At 34.0% G+C, this 21,792-nt stretch overlaps 2 protein-coding genes across 11 annotated transcripts; one reads left to right on the forward strand and one right to left on the reverse strand.

Moving 5' to 3' along the window:
* Positions 1-708: 708 nt before the first annotated feature.
* LOC105335151 (coiled-coil domain-containing protein 169) lies at positions 709-15,428 on the forward strand. 10 transcript variants are annotated; one of them, XM_066077155.1, is made up of 14 exons: positions 709-831; positions 1,838-1,920; positions 2,958-3,014; positions 4,112-4,225; positions 4,730-4,786; positions 7,496-7,606; positions 8,508-8,621; positions 9,778-9,824; positions 10,074-10,169; positions 11,405-11,559; positions 12,795-12,896; positions 13,570-13,590; positions 13,857-13,865; positions 14,610-15,428. In XM_066077155.1, exons 1-14 carry the CDS (start codon positions 758-760, stop codon positions 14,704-14,706), a joined length of 1,137 nt encoding a protein of 378 aa, XP_065933227.1. In that variant the 5' UTR covers positions 709-757; the 3' UTR covers positions 14,707-15,428. The 10 variants fall into 10 exon arrangements, with proteins under 10 accessions (XP_065933227.1, XP_065933228.1, XP_065933231.1 ...); XM_066077156.1 differs by lacking the exons at positions 10,074-10,169; positions 13,857-13,865 and adding an exon at positions 10,234-10,329; XM_066077159.1 differs by lacking the exons at positions 10,074-10,169; positions 12,795-12,896; positions 13,570-13,590; positions 13,857-13,865 and adding exons at positions 10,234-10,329; positions 11,891-11,917.
* Positions 15,429-15,599: 171 nt separating this feature from the next.
* LOC105335152 (sodium/mannose cotransporter SLC5A10) lies at positions 15,600-21,521 on the reverse strand. Its single transcript, XM_011438926.4, has 15 exons — positions 21,146-21,521; positions 20,862-20,933; positions 20,629-20,733; positions 20,460-20,519; positions 20,232-20,336; positions 20,030-20,135; positions 19,861-19,941; positions 19,537-19,778; positions 19,257-19,392; positions 19,048-19,155; positions 18,780-18,930; positions 18,532-18,700; positions 18,229-18,444; positions 17,650-18,103; positions 15,600-16,831 (listed from the first exon to the last, which is right to left on the reverse strand). The coding sequence occupies exons 1-15, from the start codon at positions 21,224-21,226 to the stop codon at positions 16,416-16,418; spliced, it is 2,502 nt and encodes an 833-aa protein (XP_011437228.3). The 5' UTR covers positions 21,227-21,521; the 3' UTR covers positions 15,600-16,415.
* Positions 21,522-21,792: the final 271 nt, after the last annotated feature.

Genomic DNA, 21,792 nt, shown 5'->3' on the forward strand with positions numbered 1-21,792 from the left:
AAAAGTCTAAATTAAGACTTCATTTTTTACCCTACAAAATCCCGATACCCCATTAAAATAAAAAATAAAAATAAATGCTTCTAATATTTCTAATATGTTTGCAAGGCAAATGGTATTGATTGAATTGCTGTATGTCTTAAACCTTCAAAGCTTTAAACAAAATATGAAGAAAGATTTGATTACTTTTAAGTATAATCACTGGAAGAAATATCACAAAAGTAAAAAATTTGAATACTTCAGTTTTAACCTACAAAATCTCTAGAGTCCAGAAGCTACCACCACCACCCCCCCCCCCTTTAAAGAAAATCAACACTCATGCTTTGCCTATATCCACTTTAAATTCCTATAGAAAAAATAAAATTCCCTGACTGTCAGCTAGATTGGTCCTCATTGATCTCAAACCAATAAAATGAAATACATAAAAGTATATCTTTATATCGCTCAGATGCTAATTTGGCCATGTATCAGAACTTCCAAAACTTATTTTATGAGGAAGAAAAAATAAATCCAAAACTATGCTACAATAATCACCCTTTTTTTTGGAATAAGGAAATATTTATAAAATCGAAGCAAATGTTTGATAGAAGGGGAAAAGTTTGCTTTTCCTTGACATCGTAATGTACTATTTTTTCACAGAAACTTATTTTTCCAATGTGATCTTGAATAAGATTTTAAAATTTCCCGCTATAATTTCCTGGTTTACAAGCGCTATATTAACATTGATTATGACGTTTCGTTGGATACAAAGAGAGTCAAAATGGCGGTTGAAGTAATGGATGACTTCGAACTCGAAAAGTTAAGAGCTGAAATTCAGCAAGAAAAACAAATGAAGTAAGTGATATTCTCCATAGTGTCACATTACCAACAGTTTTATTCAATACTGGTTTTAAGAATGTTATTTAACGCTTGCTTTGAAGATTTTAATTGATTTAATTAGAGAGCACGCACCTGTTCCGTGTATATATCGTTGTTTATCATTGTTTATTATAATTTGTGAGATTGACATGACTGATTTTTTTAGTATTACTTAATCAATGTTTAATGTTTTTTCATTGCATCCTACTTATATAGCATGGGGCTTAATTCCTTGGATTGTCAATCCTGACGTACAATGACATGTTAAAAAATAAAATAAAAACACAACATGCTCTGTCTTTTGATCAACTCTTTCAATGTTTTACAGTTAGGGAATACATTTTTTTCGTGTGTAAAGCCATTTAAAGGTTGGTTAGTGGGGTGAGATGGTATATACTCATTTGGAGCAAAGAAATCTGTCAATTTTAGCAGATTGGGTATTATGAAATGTTTTAGCAAAAGGAAAGATATGGTAGCCACTAGCTATCACTCCCACCCAACCCCTCCCCAATGAATAATAGTTTTATTTTGTTTGCTATTGATTAAATAAGAAAATATTTGGATCTTAAATTTTTAATGATCAAATAAGGGAAACATTAATTGAAGTGCCAGAAGATCCTGACATTAGTGATTGATAGTTGGATTTAAATGAAAATTCCTTGTTATCATAAATGGCTAACTTTGGTCAATATTTGTTCTGCGCTTTAGTTTGTTTATTTGGTTTGCTTACTTTAAGTAGGATAGAAACGTTTTGTTTAAATTATTTCTTTAACAAAGGCTAAGCTTTAAGTGTTCAGTTAAATTTTGATAATTGAATTTTCTGGAAGATTCGGATAACATGTAGAATTAGTAATTGTCAAAGAATAAATGAAATTCTCGCCACTTAGGATGTAAAGTTTTGTTGCCAAAAAAATTGACCTAGACAATAATACATGTAAATACATTCATATGTTAACTTAATCTAATAATTTTAAAATTACAGAGAAATGCTAGAACAGTCTGCAGCTGAATTACGTGCTACTGTGGAGGAACTAGAGAAACGATACGACACCATTGATAATGAAGGTGAAATATTCTATAGAAATCATAGTATACATACATGTACTATCATAAATTATATATGAGGATAAATTTTCAACATTTACAGTATTAATGTTTTTACATCAGTGGCGTACTATGTGGCATTGTTATGTAGCTTAACTTCTAATAATTAAGTGGTTTTTTCAACTAATGTGATAAATTGATTGCATGTAACTGTATTTTGACACCACAGTATATTATATAGATTGATGTTGTATATAGTGATCTGTGATTCCTCTAACCCTAATCCCTCTCTTTTTTTTCCCACACACACACCCAGTGACCGGTAAATGACCAGCTAGTAGAATTATACTCGTACTTTAGAATGACTGCCACAATTAAGTCCTAGTAGTGGAAGTAGTGATGCTAGATCTGTTTGTTTGGTTTTTCGCAAATTTTACATACCTGATTGGTACATAAATTGAAAGTATGATATTAAAAGATAATTTCTAGCTATCCTGATGCATGCCTGATGACATTAACTGGTGGCCTGACACAAGGGAAATCAATGTAAAAAAAAATCAATAAAAAATTAAAACATGGCTAGCAGTATTGGATTTTGCTTGCCTGAGGGCTGAGTTAGATGGGTGCTTTTCCTTGTATGTTTGATAATCTTGGATTAAAAACCAATTAATTTGTATATGCTAACATATAATGGTTTTATTTTTTCTCTTTTAATACATGTATTAATATACATTTATATGCATTTGAATTTTATTGCTCCATTCTCCCAGTTATGTCATCAGTGTGTATTTCAGGAATTTCTGAATTAATGCAATCAGGATTGAATTTTCATTTTTTTTTTAAATCAGAGATAATGTGTTGTTGCTTTGCAGTGACTATTAATGCTTTCATTGTAGGATATTATTTCCTAAGTCATTAGTTGTGTACATATGGCATATCTAAATGTCATAAATTGCCATACAAATTGTGTACCTCTTAGCACCATTTAAAAGTAATTTCATATCAAACCAAAACTGAGTTTTGTCAATTTTAGTTATGTTCAGAATATAATATTGCAGACCGATCTTCAAGCAAACAAGGTCGCTCAAGCGCATCAAGCTCTGATGATTTGGATTGTAAGATTAGTTGTTTCAATATCCAATAAATCAATGGCTGCTTAAATACTCCATATCACTGTCTCTCAAAGCAATCAATGCTAAATTAGTACTGCATGAAAATCATATGAAGTAATATCATGTGAACAGCATGATTTAATTTTTAGTTGTTGTTTTTATCTGTTCATCACCTCAATTGAATGGGAGAATTGAATTGAAACATGTAAATGATTGTGTTAATCCACAGTTTTGCCAGCACATACAGAGCACAATATGAGATCAAATTGTCCGTAGATTGGAGACAGTGACATGTTTGAATTTGAGCAGGCATTGTGAAATCTTGGACAGATTTGTGAAGTGTAGACCTCCCACCAGCTCTGCCCCTGATCTGTGGTTATCTTGTCAACTCTGCTTGTAGAAGCAATCTGCATGGATTCCTTTTATTTCAAAATGATTTAAAGTTACGTTTTAATGCCTATACTTTTAATAATGTGTTTCATCTGATATTGCTTAAATTGTGTAAATTATCACCCTGTTGCATGCCTCAAACTTTCCTTTGTCATTGAAATTGTCATAATGATTATGTTATGTACGATGTGCTTAATATCTACTGGTTATTTGTATGCATTTTCAATGGTATCATTCAAGCTGTTGGCTATAGTTGTCTAGAACTGGAGCATTTTAATGGCTACACATTAGATCTGATGTTACAGTAGTACATATATGTAATCAAGAAACTACACTATATATTCATGAATGTTTTTAAAACTTCTAGTTTTGTAGGGAAGAGGTAAACCTTGTTTTTATTGTTTTTGTGTTAATTTGAAACCCATGAGTTCCTGTTATCTTAAAATTCTGCATACTTTTTCCTTTTCATTTTCTGATCTAATATGATTTCAGTTGTTCTCTATATGTATATAGGTTCAATATATCTACATTATATATGATTTTACAATGGTTTCATTCTTGAGCTATTCATTTTGCACCTTTCAACTTTTAATGTTCATGTTTACTTGTGATTGAGCATTGATGGCATTCAAATTCATATTAAATCAACATCAGTTTCCGGTATATCACTTTGAGTAATGACAATTGAGTTTAGTGTTTTTCTTAATCAGGGAATGAATGGAAGACGAGGTACGAGACCCAGACAGAAATAAACGAGCAGTTAGAGCGGCAGATCTTAATGTTACAGAACAAAGTACAGGAGGCGAAAGCCAACCTCAAAGATGGTATGTATTCCCAGGATTCCATTTATAACGTTACGACTAAGTCAGGCTACCTCAATTCACGTCAAGTTCCATATTTTTGTTCTCTGTTTTAATTTTGATTTTATAAAACCAGTGTCAAGAGTAATTAATCTAATGGCATTTATCTTATTTATTTTTTTTTTTATATAAATTACCTTTCAAGCAATTAGAATTTGATTTTGTCAAAATTTGCACAGTGTAAGTATCACCAAGATTGTATACTGCATGGTTCAATCATAAACACAATACATGTACTACAAATAAATAAGTTATCTACAGCCTGATATTAGTCACTAATATAGTCAGTATCATACAGAGAACCACTTACTTATGTATCATATGTATCATTAATGCACAAAATTTCAATTCAAATCACTTTTAACATCAAAGGAAAGTGATTTTGTCAAAAAAAATTAACAAAAGGTTTTATAATTAAAAAACAAACCCATTTTGAAATAAATCAACTTGTGTGATTTTGTTGTGTAGAAGATTTAGCTGAGTTGGATCTTAGGCCCGGAAGGGGTATATTAAAACGCAGAGGAGGTAGGTCTCGATCGGGGTGTGAACCGCCATCTTGTGACTAATATTCATCATGTCCGACTGGTACTGTATACCTCATCTCAGTCATTCTAACAGAATGAACAAAACATGATTCTGTCGTTACAGAGGCTGAATTTAGATTAATGTGACAAAAGTCTAATCTTAAATGCTTTTCGTGAATATTTAACACCTTTGCATAATGTACCCTCTTTAAGTTAGAAATGGGAGATGATTTAGAATTTTCTACACTGTAAAATCATTTACTCTTCCCAAACAAAAATTTTTCTTACGAAATCATATCAAAATCACTTAAAAATCATATCCAACTCACAAATTCATGATTTTGTTCTATGATTTAGACATGATCCATTAAATGAATCATACCCAAATCATAGGTGACAAATAAGGAAGTATGATCCTGATGTGGTTTGTTTCTTGGTTTTGAGTCTGCTATGATTTTCTTGTGATTCTGGTATGTGCTATTATCTTAGAAGGCAACAGAGCATGCGTTTGAAATGATTCGTTAATTGCCAGATAAACTGACCACTAAGAATTAAGATTTCTGCATAACAGGAAGTTGAGTTGCAAATTTTGAATGTTCATCTTGGAGCCTAAATGTGATGTACATGTCAGGAAAATTTGTTATTGTTGGGCATCTTGCTCTATCTTGGCATATTTATAAAGTGAATTTATGGAAGTATTTTGGGGGAATTTATTCTTATTCACTTGAGGTAAATAATATTTGATAAAGACTTATTTACAATACACTTTCAAGTGATTTATTAAGTGAAGCAAGAAACTAATGCATGGATGTACATGTATCATTAGTTCAGACCGGGAGCTACAGACCTGCAGCTAGGTTTTCAAATGCATACATAATATTTTAATTTGAACAATTCATGTAATAATTGCTAGAAGAGTTTAAAATAATAGTATGATTATCATCTAAATTGTGGAAGACTTTAATCCTGCGTTCTAATTCAGATTATATTGGCTTAACGATACAGTTCATGTGACATATATGTATACTATTTGTCATATTTGATAATTGACAATATATTTCAAATATTAAAAGTATATAGTTGTCTGTTGCAAAATATGAATTAAGTGGTCATTTTTTTCTTTAAGAAATTATTGTACAATTGTCCTTTAACAGGTCATATAAGGACCATGGTTTTGATATGAGTTGTTAGTTACAACAGTTCATACCAGGACCATGGTTTTGATACGAGTTGTTAGTCACAACATACCAGGACCATGGTTTTGATACGAGTTGTTAGTTACAACAGATCATACCAGGACCATGGTTTTGATATGAGTTTTTAGTTACAATAGATCATTCCAGGACCATGGTTTTCTTGCAATTTGTTTAGTTTAATAGATCACCCGAGAATCATGATCCATTAACTCATTTGCATGTGAAATTTTCCTATACCGAAATCATCTCAAAACCATGATTTACACACAAGTCATTGATATGATCCCGTAGGCTATTTTTTCTGTTTGGGTTTGTGGGAGTTTGTTCCAGCTGTTTGCCCCGTTTGACTTTTGGAAAGAGTGTTCATGGTTGAAGTAGATGGCAATACTTACCAGAATCATATATTACCGGTATTGAATATACAGTGATACGTATCTGAAAGACTTGGAAACAATTAATATATAAATGTAATATAAATTTTTTTCATCAAAATTTCCCTTGTTTAATTGCAATGCCTGCATTCTGTAGATTCCTAATAAAACATGAGGAATTTTTATCCGAGTAAAATCACGAGAAGCACCCATCACAGGCTTTTTAAATTTCTGACGGTTGTTTACTATGTGAAAATATTTGGTGCTCATGATTTTATGTTCTTGGGATTTGATACAGAACACTGGAATTGCAGAATTAAGTAAAGTATTCACGTACAAGTAAGATATCTTTATAGTAGGTTTAAATATTGAAAAGAATGAATTTACTAGTAATTGTACTTAAAGGTATCAAACAACACTCAGCTTTCCCCACCTCTTCTCCACAAAAATGTTTTTACAGTGAAAAAAAATAATACACACTATCAAGAACATGTTATTATACCAGGTATATGGTATTGTAGCAGCTGTTGGTCAAAGTTTATATCACTTTTAAGTACCGTAAAGAAGGGTACACTATGCAAATGTGAAATAAAGAATAAAGAACTCAGAAATATATTTGTCATTTAAAGAGGGTGCATGCAAAAAACCTTGTTGTTTGAAAGATTTCTGTGGTCTGAGTTTTGACCATTGTGATTTATTGCAATATTCTTCATAAAAATTCTAAATAACTTTAAAATTTATAATTTAAAAATAAAGTAAAAGCAATTTCAGATATTTTTTTTTAATTATAAATCTTTATGTTTTGGCTACATAAACTGCATGTATAAGAATCTGATGTGATTTTGTTTGACTACCAAAGCATGTCTTGAATATTTTCCCCCATTAATTAATATAATTAATATCAAATAAATCCAAATGATATCACAAAATAAACACCATGAAGATAAAAAAATCTGTATCATTCATGTTTCAATATTTGATATTTTTAAAATTGTTGATGATAAATTTGACTGCAAAAATGTACACTAATTTAAAATATTAAAATTAACAAAGTACATTAATTATCATCAAATTGTCCAATGTTAAAACAAGTGTATGGAGTACAGATTACTGTGTATGTAGTCGTTGTTGGTCATTGAACAGTGGCTTTCTCGGATGAATCATCAGAGGAGGGGAATGGAAAGTCAGTGGACAAGTGTATTCAGGTGGACAGGACCAAGTCCAACCTGACAAGTATACTGAAGCCCTCCCCAGGTATCTGTGTGCTGGGGGTCAGGCCGGCAGCCCCACCCTAAAGGCTGGTAGAATGCATGTCATGTGTGACAAAACCCACTACAGAATGCAAACCAGTGCATGAAAATTTATACCATAGTATTAATCAACTACTGAAATCAGATACTTGCTTTGTGTAACTGGAGAAAAAAGATTTCTAAAAATGCACTAATCAAAAAGGTTTGCAGAAAAGTAGAAGATATCTGCATGATAACAATGGCCTTATATGCAACACATTTACTATAAGGTCAGCAAAAGGAGATTAAACGTGTTTTATTAAAAAGAACGTGTTTTATCGTAAACAAACCTTCTGACAGCATGGGCTAAGAAGTTTGTAGAAGAAAAGTTTTATGGCATGAAGAAATTGACAAGAATGTTGATTTCCAGCTATTACTGCATGAATATAACATTCCCATAAATTTGAAGAAAAAAAATACTGCATTGGCAACGTTTGATTCAAGTGTGACAAAATATGAAAATATTTGTTAAGAAATTGTTATTCCTAACTGTGAATGACCATTCCACTAAAAAAAAAAAAAACAACCCAAAAAAAACAGTGCAGCATGTGTCAAAAATGTAAATGACAAACCATTAACCAAAGTAAATCCTTCAACCATGCAATAATCGAGTAATCCTAACAAATATAGCTAAAACTTAATTTTGAAACAGCTGCAGCATGAGCAGTAAATACTTATTAAATAGATTAGTAGAACTAAACCTAGCAAAATTATTCAAAAAGACTTCGATTTATAACAATTTAAAGTGAAGCATTGTGAAAATCATAAAAAGACTGAAATTTCAAAAGAAAAAATTATCTTGAAAGTAAAGTTTCAAGTAAGAAATTTGAATAATGGATTATCATAACATATTCCATCGTGTGTAGAGAGCAGCGCAGATTCCAAAAGTAGTAAAAAATCTGATCTCCCCGCGGAAACCAAGCCCAAACCACTGAAGAGGACGATTCAGATCAGAACCAAGCCGGGTAGCTATCTACCAGGTAACAAAAACAGACCCCCGCTCATATTCTATAAGATGGTGCGTTGATGGTAGTTCAAATACATATTGATGCATCGCTAATGGTTCCTTGCAATGACATCGGTGTTGACAATTGTTCTCACAATGTCATAGAAAATCGTGTGTTGAGTCTTTTAGCGCATGTATAGTTCATGTCTTATATGTCATTTAAAGCTGTGAACTTTGGTACATAGTAAATTTTTATTAATTTTAAGCTTATCAGCTGAAGCTTGTTCAGCAGAGCGAGTGCTCGCGAGCGCTTGCCAAAAATTGTGTTGCGGGTATAGAGAATTTTGGCGAGCGCTTACGAGCACCCGCTCTTTTGAACACGCCGAAGATGTAATCGTGTGTGGTTAAAGTATGATTTGTAGTTGTTGAAAAAAAAACCCCAAAATATTTTACTAGAGTTAGCTCAGCCAACTTAATATGACAAATGTGGTATGTGAAGTACGTAATACTTTGGGGTTGAGTTGAATTTTTTTGTCAAATGCACTGCTATATAGCCCACAATGGTTTTTCCAGCTCGCGACCATGTAGCAGGTAGGGACTCTACGACCCGCTCTAGTGTAGCTAGTCAAAGCGTTAGGCCAAGCTCGTCCGAGTCTCTGTCAAACAAACCTACCACTGCAGCCACTCAAAAATCTACCGAGATCACCATCAATTTAACCTTCAGTCCCCGCTCTCGGGATCTAGGTAATGGGGTCAAGGTCAGGGAGTGTCAGACTGCGAGTCCGCACCGTGCATGTGTTTCCAGTGGTGGAGTTGGTGTAGATGTAGATTTGTACTGTGATGGTGTATCTGTAGATCGGTTTGATTTTGGGTGAAGTAGAGAGTAAGGGTGACCCAGACTATTTGTAGATAAATCTGTGTGGTGCACAAGGTGTATTATTTATTAGGCTACTCGAGACGACTTGGTATTGCACTCTATCATTTACACAAAGGTGTTTAGCTACCGATATGATGGTGTATGTATATATTTTGTTATTGACTGATGTAGTGGGCTAGTAGAGGGGTGAACTGTGTACTAAACGTTTTCATGTGTAACTTGTTTGTTTTAAAAGATTATGTATGGAATGTCTTTAGTGTTTAAAATTTTGAGAAGAGTGTATAATCAACTTTACGTGTATTTCATTTTGCAGCCGGAAAGACTCCTAGAGACTTAAAGAACTTCGATGACCTTTCTGATGTATGTATTTATGAGTTCTTGAAAAATTTTGCAAATGTGTCTTATTTTCAATTTAAATGATTTTATTTAAAAAAAAAGAATATAATAAAGTATTTGAATTGTTGAAATTACCAGTAGTAATTTCTTGAACCTAAGTAAAATGTAGGTTGTTTGAGTTTTTATGCCAGTAAGTTATATGTGTAAGTTGTTGAAGTTTTTGACTTAGTGTTAGTAAAGAGTAAGTTGTTGAGTTTTTTGACGCAATGCAAGGCCAATCCACACATGATACGAATGCTGGAGAAAGAGAAAAACGTTTTGATGAACCAGATGAGGGACATGGAATGGCGCCTGGACCAGGAATCCAAGGTAACCAATCAAAACCAAATGTTTAAACCACCAACGTTAAAAGCACTGCACATTCATATTATAGGCAAATAAGTATATGATTCGGTCGCTTGAAAAAGAAAAGCAAATGCTTCAAGGACAAATGAGAGACATTGAATGGAGACTCGACCAAGAGTCCAAGGTGAGATGCATGGGCTGCTCCGGTCCGATTTGGAACCTTTGCTTTCATCTTGGATCGGAGCAGTGTGTAACACTAGGAAGTCTGTTTCCATGTTAACGCAGGATTTGATGCCAGTAAAAAATGAACTGCTTTGTCACTAGTTGTGATTTGAACAGTGCTAAAGTGTGTCCTTGTTGAAATTGAAACAGGCGTTCCATGTTTACTGCACGTGCTTTGCATGCATTTGTTTGTTTACCTTGTTTCGTCTTTACGTTTTGGCCCGATGACGTTTCCTACTCATTTCCGTGTTCTAGGGCTAATTCAACCTAATCACATTGAGACTAAAAACTATGACTGTGTTTTTCTCTGTTTGTCCTGTTTCATTGTTATATGCATGATGTAAATCTTTTACCTTAAATATATACAAGAGATTATATTTATCTATGCATGATTACTATTTGCTACAAGAATAATTGTGGACAAACTCTATTACTATCACATATAACATGCATGAGTACTTTACAAAAATATGCATACTTTTAGTTTATATATACTTCATTACCGATACTGTAGCATAGCTAGGCTAAAAAGTGCATGTATTATGTACGTTAGTAGATTTTTTGTATAGAAAGGTATGGTAATTAATTGCTTGACCAGAAAACAAAATACAGTATCTATGATGGTAGTACTTTGGACTACAGAATGTTAGTGGTTTCTGTTTGCAAATCATGCTCCGTCATATCTCTTTGTGAACTGTGTTCAATGTTTTTGTTTCTGTTGCTAATTTAACATAACCTTGGTTTTTAAAATGTTTGAAATTCTCTGTGTTCTGTGATATAATACAGGACACAATGCAGCGGAGAATAATAATTCACTTCACTACACTGTGGCCTGTTTGCTTTGTTGTTTATTTTGTGAAGAATTATCTGAGTGTGAAATTAATTCTTTCCTTTATTTGTTTTAACTCCTATATAAAAAATGAATGAATGATTAAACACAAATGAAAAATACATGCTGTCCACGCAATTGAAAATTCAGTCTACCGTACAATACAATTTTTACCAATGTAAACTTTTTAATTTGGTTGTGCATCTAGGCCTACCACAAGGCTAACGATGAAAGGAAGACATATTCCCTCGAGATCAACTCCACCAAAGGCTCCATCAATGACTTCTCAACACGCACCAAGCTCTCCTCAAGCAGGGACGCCCTGGACACTATTCCGGGATCTCGAACTCCTAGGAGTATGGGGTACGTGTTTGGTTTTATTTATTACTGATTCTTGTAGTGATGATGTGTGTTCCTTTTTGTTTCCTCCACATTTTGCATATTTTCCTGTCACGTAGAATTTTTTTTTTTGTATTTATTATAGCTTTGCATCTGTATATTTCCTTTAAGTATTTTAAGATAAAAATCAATTTTTTTATAACTTTGATTGAAAATTATTAGTAGTAAACTTTAATGTTTTTGTTAAAATTAGCTTTAATGTTAGTTTATATATGTTTTGGATAAGGAAGAAATGAAAAGTAATGGTGTATATTTTGACTGTGTTGATGAATGCTGTTAATTGATTACCTGATAGAGGTCAGAACGAACGAAACTCACAGAGGTAGGCACCTGCTGGTGGAATTGAATAACATACCTGTACATGTTTATTGATAATACAAAGAGATGGTGTCACTTTGCCGTATAACCACAAAATGTGTACATAACTGTGCTTTTTATGTTCTAAAGGGTTGGACGTTTGGCTTTTCAAGCAAAAAAAAAAAATCTTTGTAATAGGCGGCTCTGGAAACGTGTCAGTGATGTGTTAAGTTGACAGAATATAAATATATAATCTTTATGTGTGGTGTAATATTAGTCGCTGGTTTTGGTGTTTTGTTCTGTTAACCATTTCTGGAAGTTGTAGGCGTCATGTAATAAAGGTTATCATAGCTGATAGCAATTAAGGAATGAATTGATATAACGTTTCAAATGTAAATATAGATCTTCAAAACGAGTCTTTTGGGATCCCGTAATTGCTCAAACCTATTGAAATACAGGTAAGCCACCGTCTTTAGGTAGAAAGGGCTCCTTGGTTCTTCTTCAGCACTCTTTGCAATGGACAGGCTTAAAATGTCTAACAATGTGGGGAACATCTTTTCAGCAAAAGGAAGAACCGGCGGCTCTGTGAGATCCTAGGGTAAATGTTAGAAACATACTGGCTTCAGTCGCTACGCAGTTTGACCGTAGGCTCGCTGGATTATTTCTGTCGCAAGGTGGCGTTGTTGAGTTCTGTTCCTTGTTTTAATTTTGGTCCGTCTCGAGAGGTTTTGTTTGCTTTCAAAAAAGAGGGAGGAGTCCGAAGTTATCGCGGTTTAAATATCAGTTTTAGAAGTATTCTTGTTTTTTTTATATTGTAGATAATAAAATTGTAGAAAATAGATCATTTTATATTTTATGACTTAGACTAGTATTTATGTAAACATATGGCTTCAAACCTTTAGTTCTAGGATATCACTGAATGAAATGGACGAAAATAGCTCTAGTCCTTCGCCACGGAGGTCCAAAATTAAAACTGTTCGAAACACTAATTACCGTAGCCTAAGGTAATATTTAGTTCTACAGTCTTATCCACCCCCGTTTATTAGCCTGGTTGATGTTGTACTATCAGACTATTATACATATATCCCAGAACAACTAACGCTGTTTGAATGCTACCTATATACCTCTTGCAAGACAAGCTTTGGAAGCCTTTTTCAAGCCTCAAATATTAATAACACTTCCAAAAGTTTAACAGATATACTATCTTAAAAAAATGTCTTCCTATGTGCTTATCATTCCATTTCAAACGGAATTATATGATACAGACCATGTTATTGCATCATAACGTTTTTTGGTCAAATCTTGTATATATATATATTTTTCAAATCTCTCACCGGTAGATCTAATAAAATAGTTATTTATGTAGTGAGTCGTCATATCTAGAAAAAGATAATTTGGATTCATAAGTAATCAAAATATTACTCGCTCTAATTATTACTAAACTCAGGTTTTGCTTAAATGAAGTAGTATATTTTCCTATATTTTTTTTTATTAAAGCTTGATAATATAAAAAAGCATTTCATTTAAAATGACATTGGAAATAACCAAAAAATAAAGAAAGAAAAAAAAGTATCTTATTATTATGTATTAATAATAAATAATAAATCGTGATCCCCCTTCTCAAACTGTGATGGCATGTATATATCGTTGTAACAAATTGGTTGCTCTTGTCTTCAGAAATTTGGAGAATGAGATACGGTAAGACTAGTACAGTTTATAACAAAACACCTTCCTGTTGTAACATAAACAAACAAAATACTCCTCCTATAAATCCATATCCACTCTCTAATACAAATGTACAAGTAAAAGAATAAGCATGAAATATAATGTGCATTTTCTAAAATTCACTGTCACGAGTGATTTCTTGAAATATGTAAATTATATTCACTATACACAAATTAATTCATATCGCATTCCTGTCAGTACTGAAAATAATATAATAATATTGTGGTATTTCGTACTAGGTTGATGGGGTAAGACACCTGTTGATTTCATCTGTTTTTCCCCTCGTTCTAACTGTCCCTTTCTTTAACCTTCCGCTAGCTAGATTGTAGTCTATATACCTAGTCTTTCTGTTCTTTAAATTCTCTCACGATTCCTCTCGAATTTTGATTGGATTTTATTTCAGTGCAAAATTATGCGAGTTGTTTTGGATGAAATATCTTTGTGCATATAGTTTCGAATGGTTGTTTCGTTCAAAGTGTTTCACTATTAGAGCTGTTTGAATGAACCTTTGGTTCTCCACAAGAAATTTTTAGTTAAATTGTTGTAGCTAGTGTCTGTTGAATCGTGTACGCATGCGTCGTTACCAGGTAAGTCCGTCACGTGTAACGATTGGGTGTTCTAGTCGATTTTTGTTGATTGATGTATGTATCTGTATAATTGTTATTCTCTTGTATACTCTTGTTAATGGTTTCAGGCTTAACTAATTTTAGGTTTTTGCAAAATTTATTTAGTGTGATTTGAATTGTAAATATTATTGTGTATTCGTAAAATATTCCATTTTGTTTTCATGTTCATATTTTTTTTTTCAATAAAGCTACACCTGAGAGAATTTTGTAAATTTTAAATGTGGTGAATTTTAAAACTTAAGAATGAATTTTTAAATTAAAATTAATCAATATTATACAACTTTCATTTGCAATAAATTCCAAAACCCAAACCTGATTTTACAAATGTACTGGAATTTTTCGAATATTTTCCCCTCTCTTTTACAGCAATATTCCAGAAGACCAGAGAATACTGGATCCAAAACATGGACCAATCAAAAAGGCCGCAGCAGTCAAGAGTCTGCCCAGTTTAGAAACCACGTGATTTCGTGTAGATTAGGGGAAAGGCAATATTTTATTGTTTTGCACCAACACTGACCGGATAAGCACATGTAGGACCTTTTATATGACCACTATGTACCCTGTATGTCTGTAATCATGTCAAACGGAATTATTCATATTGCAATAATTAAGACAATTTTCAATATTCTGCATCTTTATGTTTCAACTCGTTTCGTTGAATAATTTATGTATTTCATATAAACTGTACTTTTGTCTGATATTTTTTATAAATATAGATAGTCTTTTTATAATAAGAAGTTTTACATTATTACTTATCATTGCAACAAATTTGAACTTGTGATTTTTAAATGTCTTTAAACTTGATAGAAATACCAAAAAAAAAAAGAGGTAAAATATGTCCTCTAAAATAAAAACTGTATTATTCATTATAGCAATAATGTAAATATATCTGGTTGATTTATATTTTATCTTCGAAGATACGTGACTGTAAATAAGTATCTTTTATTTGACACAACACTATTTGCACAATGGCAAGGTAATATTTATTTTCTGTGATAAATTGAAGTTTTTACTCATTTTCAGTATTTTACATATGTATCCTGATGAAAGTGCTGATGAAATATTGCAAAACCGTCCATGATTTATTTGTAATGTTTCTAAGAAAATGGAATTAAATGTTATTTAATTTACAAATATATATCATAAAAATGATTTATAAGTGTTGTTAATAAAGAAAGAAATATATTGAGACATTTACTTTGTTATTTATGAATATTATTTCCATATTGAATTGAAGTTTCCATTTAGTTTAAGTAAATGAACTATAGATACGATTTAAAAAAGAAGAGTATTTTACTTGTAGGGTATGTCCCAAATTTTGAATTTAGACACAACTGTTTTAAATTGCATAATAATTTATTCGAGAAAATATCTCTTTGTACACAAACATGGTCTCACATGCCTCTACATTTTGGACAGTTCAGTGAATTTAATAAATTGCATTTATAAAGTGACGTTGGATATACATGTAAAAACGTAAATATTATTATTATCATAATTATGTAGAGAGGGAAAGGCCGCATCAAATTGCAAAGTACACGTATGAAAATAATATTGGTTAACAGTGAATCATCTCTACTACAATAAATACTTGGACTTGGACACGATTTGAGCTCAAAATTTAAAATTTTATTTTTCCAATTTTTATGTTTAGAATTGTTAATTTGGGTACTTTTAATGCTTTGTCGAAGTTTGAAAGTCAAATATTGAGTTATAAGCAAGATACAGCTTTGAAAATCTTTGTTTTGTAAACAAAGCCCGAGCTTTGTTATGGTTTACATATGTGTTTTACTGGTATAAGTCTCAATCAAATGTTGCTTTTTTCTGTTTATCATATTATCTATGAACACATTGAATCGGTTTACCTTGTTTGCCACAAGTCATTTGCTTAAAAAAATGGTAATTCCATACTTTACATTATTTGTAAACAAATATAAGACTCGAGCTTTGTTTACATAACAGTAATTTCTTTCCTCCGTATCTCTCTCATAACTTGAATTTTAACGTTCAAATTTTGGTCAATCATTCAAAATGAGCAAGTTAACCATTTTATACATAAAAAAATAAATATAACATTTTGATATAAAATCGTGTTCAAGTCTCTATAAACAACCAGCTAATGATTAAATATACGTAAGTAAATGAAAAAGAGCATCAATAAATGGTATTTGTTCATGCGAAGATACAGTACAAAAACACAAACACACACATTAATATAATGGCATTCAGATTCAGAAAAAAGTCAAACTTGGAATCTATGTAAAGTTTCTTTCTCATCACCTCTTGCACCGGGTCCACGCTTTTTTCTCTGGCTTCCAACTCCAGCCTTCTGGTCCTTTCCAGTTCTTGGCGTTGGAGTTCCTGAATTCGAATTCTCTCTAACTCCTTCTGTCTCTCCAACTCATTTATCCTCTCCAACTCCCTTCTCTCAATTTCCCTCTGACGTTTGATTTCCCTCTGTTTCTCTAGCTCTATTTGTCTTTCAAGTTCTTGAATTCTCTCCAGTTCCTTCGCTTTCTCCACTTCGCTTTTTCGTTTGAGGAATTCCGAATGTATCTCCAAAGACATATCACTGGCATAGGAACTTTCTGAGAAAAAAAAGAAATAAACAGATCTTACAAAATATCTTTTGTCTGTTCTACTATTCAAACTGAAGGTTGATTTTTGAAAAATGGGTGGTTGCGGCAATTGTAGCTGCAGGTCTGTAGCTCCCGGTCTGAAAAAATTCGGATGGACGACCTGGGAGCTACAGTGCCTCCCATAATAAAAATCTGCAATTTACGGCGCACAAAAAAGTGCGCTAGCTTTGGACTGATTAACCTTATATCCAAACACATTCTGTACAAATATTTGATTCCAAAAAATTCCTCGGACATTTTACTACAGATATCGTCACTTCACTTGCATCTGATATTCTTTTAAACACTATCACCAGTCCCGTAAAGTGATGTTTACACGTGAAAATGGCGACTCTCGATCTCGACGTAAATTAATATACTTCGTTTTCCGAGGTCGGTTAGTATGTTTAATAGAAAGTCTGAGGCAAGTAAAGTAATGATGTCAGTAGTAAATTTCCTGAAAAAATGAATGGTACTAACTGTTTTCACAGAATTTGTGTGCAAATAAGGTTAATTAGTCCAAATATAGCGCACTTTTTTGTGCGCCGTAAATTGCAGATTTTTACTATGGGAGGCACTGTAGCTCCCAGGTCGTCCATCCGAATTTTTTCAGACCGGGAGCTACAGACCTGCAGCTACGGCAATTGAGGAATAGTCATCATTTTAAAATATATTTGCATAAGAACCTAGAGAGAAGTTTTACTAAATCCTTTAAAAATACTAAAATGTAATATACTAAATTTTGAATGAAAGCAACTCATTTTTCAAATACAACACGCTATCTTTACTTTTGACACGGATCCTCTTGTTTCTCAGCTCCACAGTAACGCCGTCACTGTCGTCTGCGTTCTCATTGCCCTCGCTCCCACTCGTCAACCTGTAGTCGGTCACAGTCTCTTCTGTCTTGCTCTGCCTCACGACCTTGTCAAACACAGCGTCCCGATTGGACTTGGTGCGTCTGAGTAGAGGACGCTCACTCTCTATGTGATTTGTTTCGGCAGTCTTTTCCTGGATGCGGTTCGGTTCACCATTTTGTTTAATGTCATCCACTGATGTCACCTTTTGATCGTCAACATTTTCATCACTGTGGTACGCCTCGTTTACAATTTCTCTCATAGGATAGGTCACATAATCGTCAGGGGGTGTAATTCTTGCTGGCCGTTGCAATGTTTCTGGAATGTCTGGTTCATTTTTCGGTGGAGGTCGCACACGCTCAACCGTCCAAAAAGTCAACCCTTTACTCTGAAAAGTAATTTTTTGCGATCAAAAGCCAGTCAAGATATCAAATTTTTTATTATATATGGCGTGTTAAAAGAATGCCTTTTTAAAAATTTAACTCTAGTTTTAAAAAAAACCGACAAACTCACCGATTTGTTTCTTTGAGGTTTCTCGAGAAGACTGATGAAAACCACAACCAAAGCTGTTAAAACCAGGAGCAACGCGGAAAAGTAAGTAAAATGGACTTTGGCAACTACAGCTGGACGATGGTCGGGTTGCCCACAGCCAGGGGAGGGATACACGAAGTCCAGAACCATCCTTATCAATCCACTCACCTGCCCCACCATCATGCCCCAGAACGCTCCCTAGAAGTGTTAATATAAAAGGCGACCTTTAAAGGTGTTCGATATGGAGAACTCGTATTGTGGAAACTTAATAACTTGTGCAAGTACCTTTTCTGTGACCCTTGGTACAAATACAGCCAGCAGAAATACAGAGCAGATCGGTGGAGCTATGTAGCCTGTTAGGGCCTGTATGTAAAGGAACAACTGTCCTTGTTGAGCCGCCTTTATCAAAGGGATCCATAAGATACTGATACCCACCAGTACCACTACAAACACTCTGGAAAGAAGTTTTTTTTATGAAGCAATTACTGTGCACATATACCTCTTAGATATGTATGGATGGTACATGTACGTACTTTCCGACAATTAGCTGCTCCCTCTCGGTTGCCTGCTTCCGCACACGTCTCCATATATCCATAGTGAACACAGTGGCGGCGCTGTTGAAAACGGAAGTTAGAGAACTCATCAGAGCAGCCAGCATCACAGCCATCATCAAACCGCGCATGCCTAGAACAATGTTGTTGAACTGAATATTTTGAACCTTACGACCATTTGAAAAGTCCATTAAAATTGTTTTTACTACAAACATAATTGCTCTATGCTTGAAAATGTAAAGACACCAACCTACTGGAGCTAGTCCTAAGATAAGGGATGGATATGCAATGTTGGAACAACCGGAGGGATTTTCACAGACCTTCATGCAAGTGTCTGGATCAGCACAGCCAACCGTGTCTGGAAAAAAAATATCCTACGTCATCTTTAATATGTACAATTGAATGACAAAATCTTGACTAAAAACTCAGAACCTTTTTTTTGGATCCAGAAAGACTTACCTGGAAACAGTACTCGACTTATCATTCCAGGCATGATGATTAAAAAGAGAGGTAAAAACTTCAAATACCCGGCCATTAGCGTTGCGGCCCGTGCATGGCCAATGTTTTTAGCTGCCAATGTCCTTTGTACAATTACCTAGTAATATAAAGAGAAGTTTAATATGATTTCTGAGTCACTTGTAATTTAGGCGCTTTACTTTATATCTTTATCACACCAAAGTGCAATCAAAGCAAATATTTGCATGATGTACATATCAGTTCGGACGAAAAATTGGTATACCTGATCAGCACACCAATACCACATGGAAACAAACGTAGAACGGACCAAGACTCCTGGCCACGGAAGGTCAGAGGTCAAAGGGTCTCTCAAAATATGAAAGGCGTCGTCACGAGGCAGTCCACAGGAACTGTTGGAATACGTTATGTTATGTACATACGTGGCATTGGAATCCGCGTATTGTTTTGGAACAGCTTCAAAATATTTGACCATCAGGCCATCTATGCCCCCAACCTTCACAAACCCTACAAATGACAATGACCCGTGTAATGCGAGACGGATTGTTTTAAGATGGGAGGAATTAGTTTGTGTACAGGTTTCACTTACCCATTATTGCCAAGACAACAGAACCAGTCAACATTATGATGGTTTGTAAGGTGTCTGTGAAAATAACCGCGGCCAGACCTCCTGAAAATAATAAACGGGTCAATTTGTACCTCAAATACTGTTCACAAAGCAAAGTTCTGTTAAATAAGACGGTAAAATATCAACATACCTACGACAGTATAAATCGCAGTAACGGCCAGTATGGCTGCTATAGAAATATACGTGTTCCATCCTAAGGACTGTTGAACAAACACTGAACCGGCGTATATATCGACCTATCAAACATCAACAAAGACATACTTGTACCCACAAATGTACTTTAGATGATGATAAAAATCTAGAGAACCAGAACAGTTGTTGAAGTACCCTACCGATATTTTGGTACATATATACAGAAACAGGGCGAGCAAGCTTAGGTAGATCCTCAGTCGATTGCCTCCAAAACGCCGAGAAAGATACTCGGGAATGGTAAACAACTAAAATTCGAATAATAGTGGAAAAGGATATGAGTGTTTCATACTTGAATGGTAAATAAATATTGAAGGAATATCGCCTCCGATTTTGTCAAATACTTGTAATTCACACATAATTGTACTGACCCCGGATGATAGGTAGATAGGCAGAAAGACCCATCCTAGCAGAAGAAGACAAAGTGATGCCTGAAACCGAATTCAAATAAAAATTCTGAATTCAAATAAAAATTCTGATAATTATTTGATAATCATTTTTAAAATCAATCCACCTTATATATATTTTTTAAAATCTTACACCCCATTCAAATGCTACAACAGCGATTCCACCAGCCGCCCCGCTGCCTGCAAGACCAATGAAATGTTCACTCCCAATGTTGCTGGCAAACAACGAAGCACCAATCTGTTATGTGAAAATAGGAACCAGCTATAAACATAATGGTCATTTGGTGTTATCAACAAGTAAAAAGGTTGATGGAAACAGAACAGTGTTATAACAATATGAAATACAACTTTTATCTAAAAACTTACAGGAAACCATGTCATAGAGCGGCCCGCTAGAAAGTAACCTTTGGTTGTATTTCTCTCCTTTCTGCACATAGACTGTAGAAAGTATGTATAAAAAGAATAACAACACCACGGAATATAAAAAAAAATAATAATGTTGGGTTTTCCCGTAGGCACTTTTGATTAGAGGTCAGCAACACAAAAAGTCATACGAATGTCTGCATACATTCACGGTAGTATTTGCTATAACATATAAATATAAACAAAGCACCGTGACCCCCATTCACTGAGTGTTGTAAAGGACATACCCAAAGTCCGACCAGCATCACGAACACGAAGTACAGGGCGATGACCAGAATGTCCACCCAGTTATCAAGGCCCACCTCCATGTTGATCCCGGGTGTGCAAGGTGCGAGAAACAGGTGCGAGGGGTTCTTCTTCTGTCACTCATCCACACCCTCCATGTAGATTCCTATCACCTATCGACGACTCTCAAAGTTCATCAGATTAGATAAAGGTCTACCTTAGTGGCTAATACTGGCAAAGAACATGGACGCGACCTGTTTGCTTTAAACAAGTTGACTCGGGAGATTTTGTATGAAGGTAAGAATGCCTCGACCACTTGGTAGTAGAAAAGGTTTTGTTGGGACCAAGGCGTGTTCCTTTTTTTTTCTTTCAGACATAGTAATATTGTAAAATGTTGATCCGTTATCGGTGTTTTAGCAATCATGACTTCATTGAACAGGAAACCCACAGACACAGAAGAAACGTAACCGCTCATGGTACGTGTTATAGAAAAATGATGATAATAGACTTGGTTAAGTGGTTCTCGCCAACAAACGACGTGAAAACCAGATTGTGTCTTCATATCTTTGCGAGTATTATGAAATAAAATTATAGAAAATCACAATGGTGTCTGTTTATTGTTTGTTTTTTGTTTTTTAATTGCATTACT

The sequence above is a fragment of the Magallana gigas genome, chromosome 2 (genome assembly GCF_963853765.1).
Source record: "Magallana gigas chromosome 2, xbMagGiga1.1, whole genome shotgun sequence".
Lineage (NCBI taxonomy): Eukaryota > Metazoa > Mollusca > Bivalvia > Ostreida > Ostreidae > Magallana > Magallana gigas.

Bases quoted from the DNA above. Each gene is read 5' to 3' on its own strand.
- LOC105335152 (XM_011438926.4), bottom strand. From the start codon at position 21,226: ATGGAGGTGGGCCTTGATAACTGGGTGGACATTCTGGTCATCGCCCTG. The intron at 20,734-20,861 runs GTAAGTTTTTAG...TTCACATAACAG, and splicing joins GCTCTATGACATGGTTTCCT to ATTGGTGCTTCGTTGTTTGC. The intron at 20,520-20,628 runs GTAAGATTTTAA...ATTCGGTTTCAG, and splicing joins TTGTAGCATTTGAATGGGGT to GCATCACTTTGTCTTCTTCT.
- LOC105335151 (XM_066077155.1), top strand. From the start codon at position 758: ATGGCGGTTGAAGTAATGGATGACTTCGAACTCGAAAAGTTAAGAGCT. The intron at 7,607-8,507 runs GTATCTGTGTGC...CATCGTGTGTAG, and splicing joins TATACTGAAGCCCTCCCCAG to AGAGCAGCGCAGATTCCAAA. The intron at 9,825-10,073 runs GTATGTATTTAT...ACGCAATGCAAG, and splicing joins ACTTCGATGACCTTTCTGAT to GCCAATCCACACATGATACG.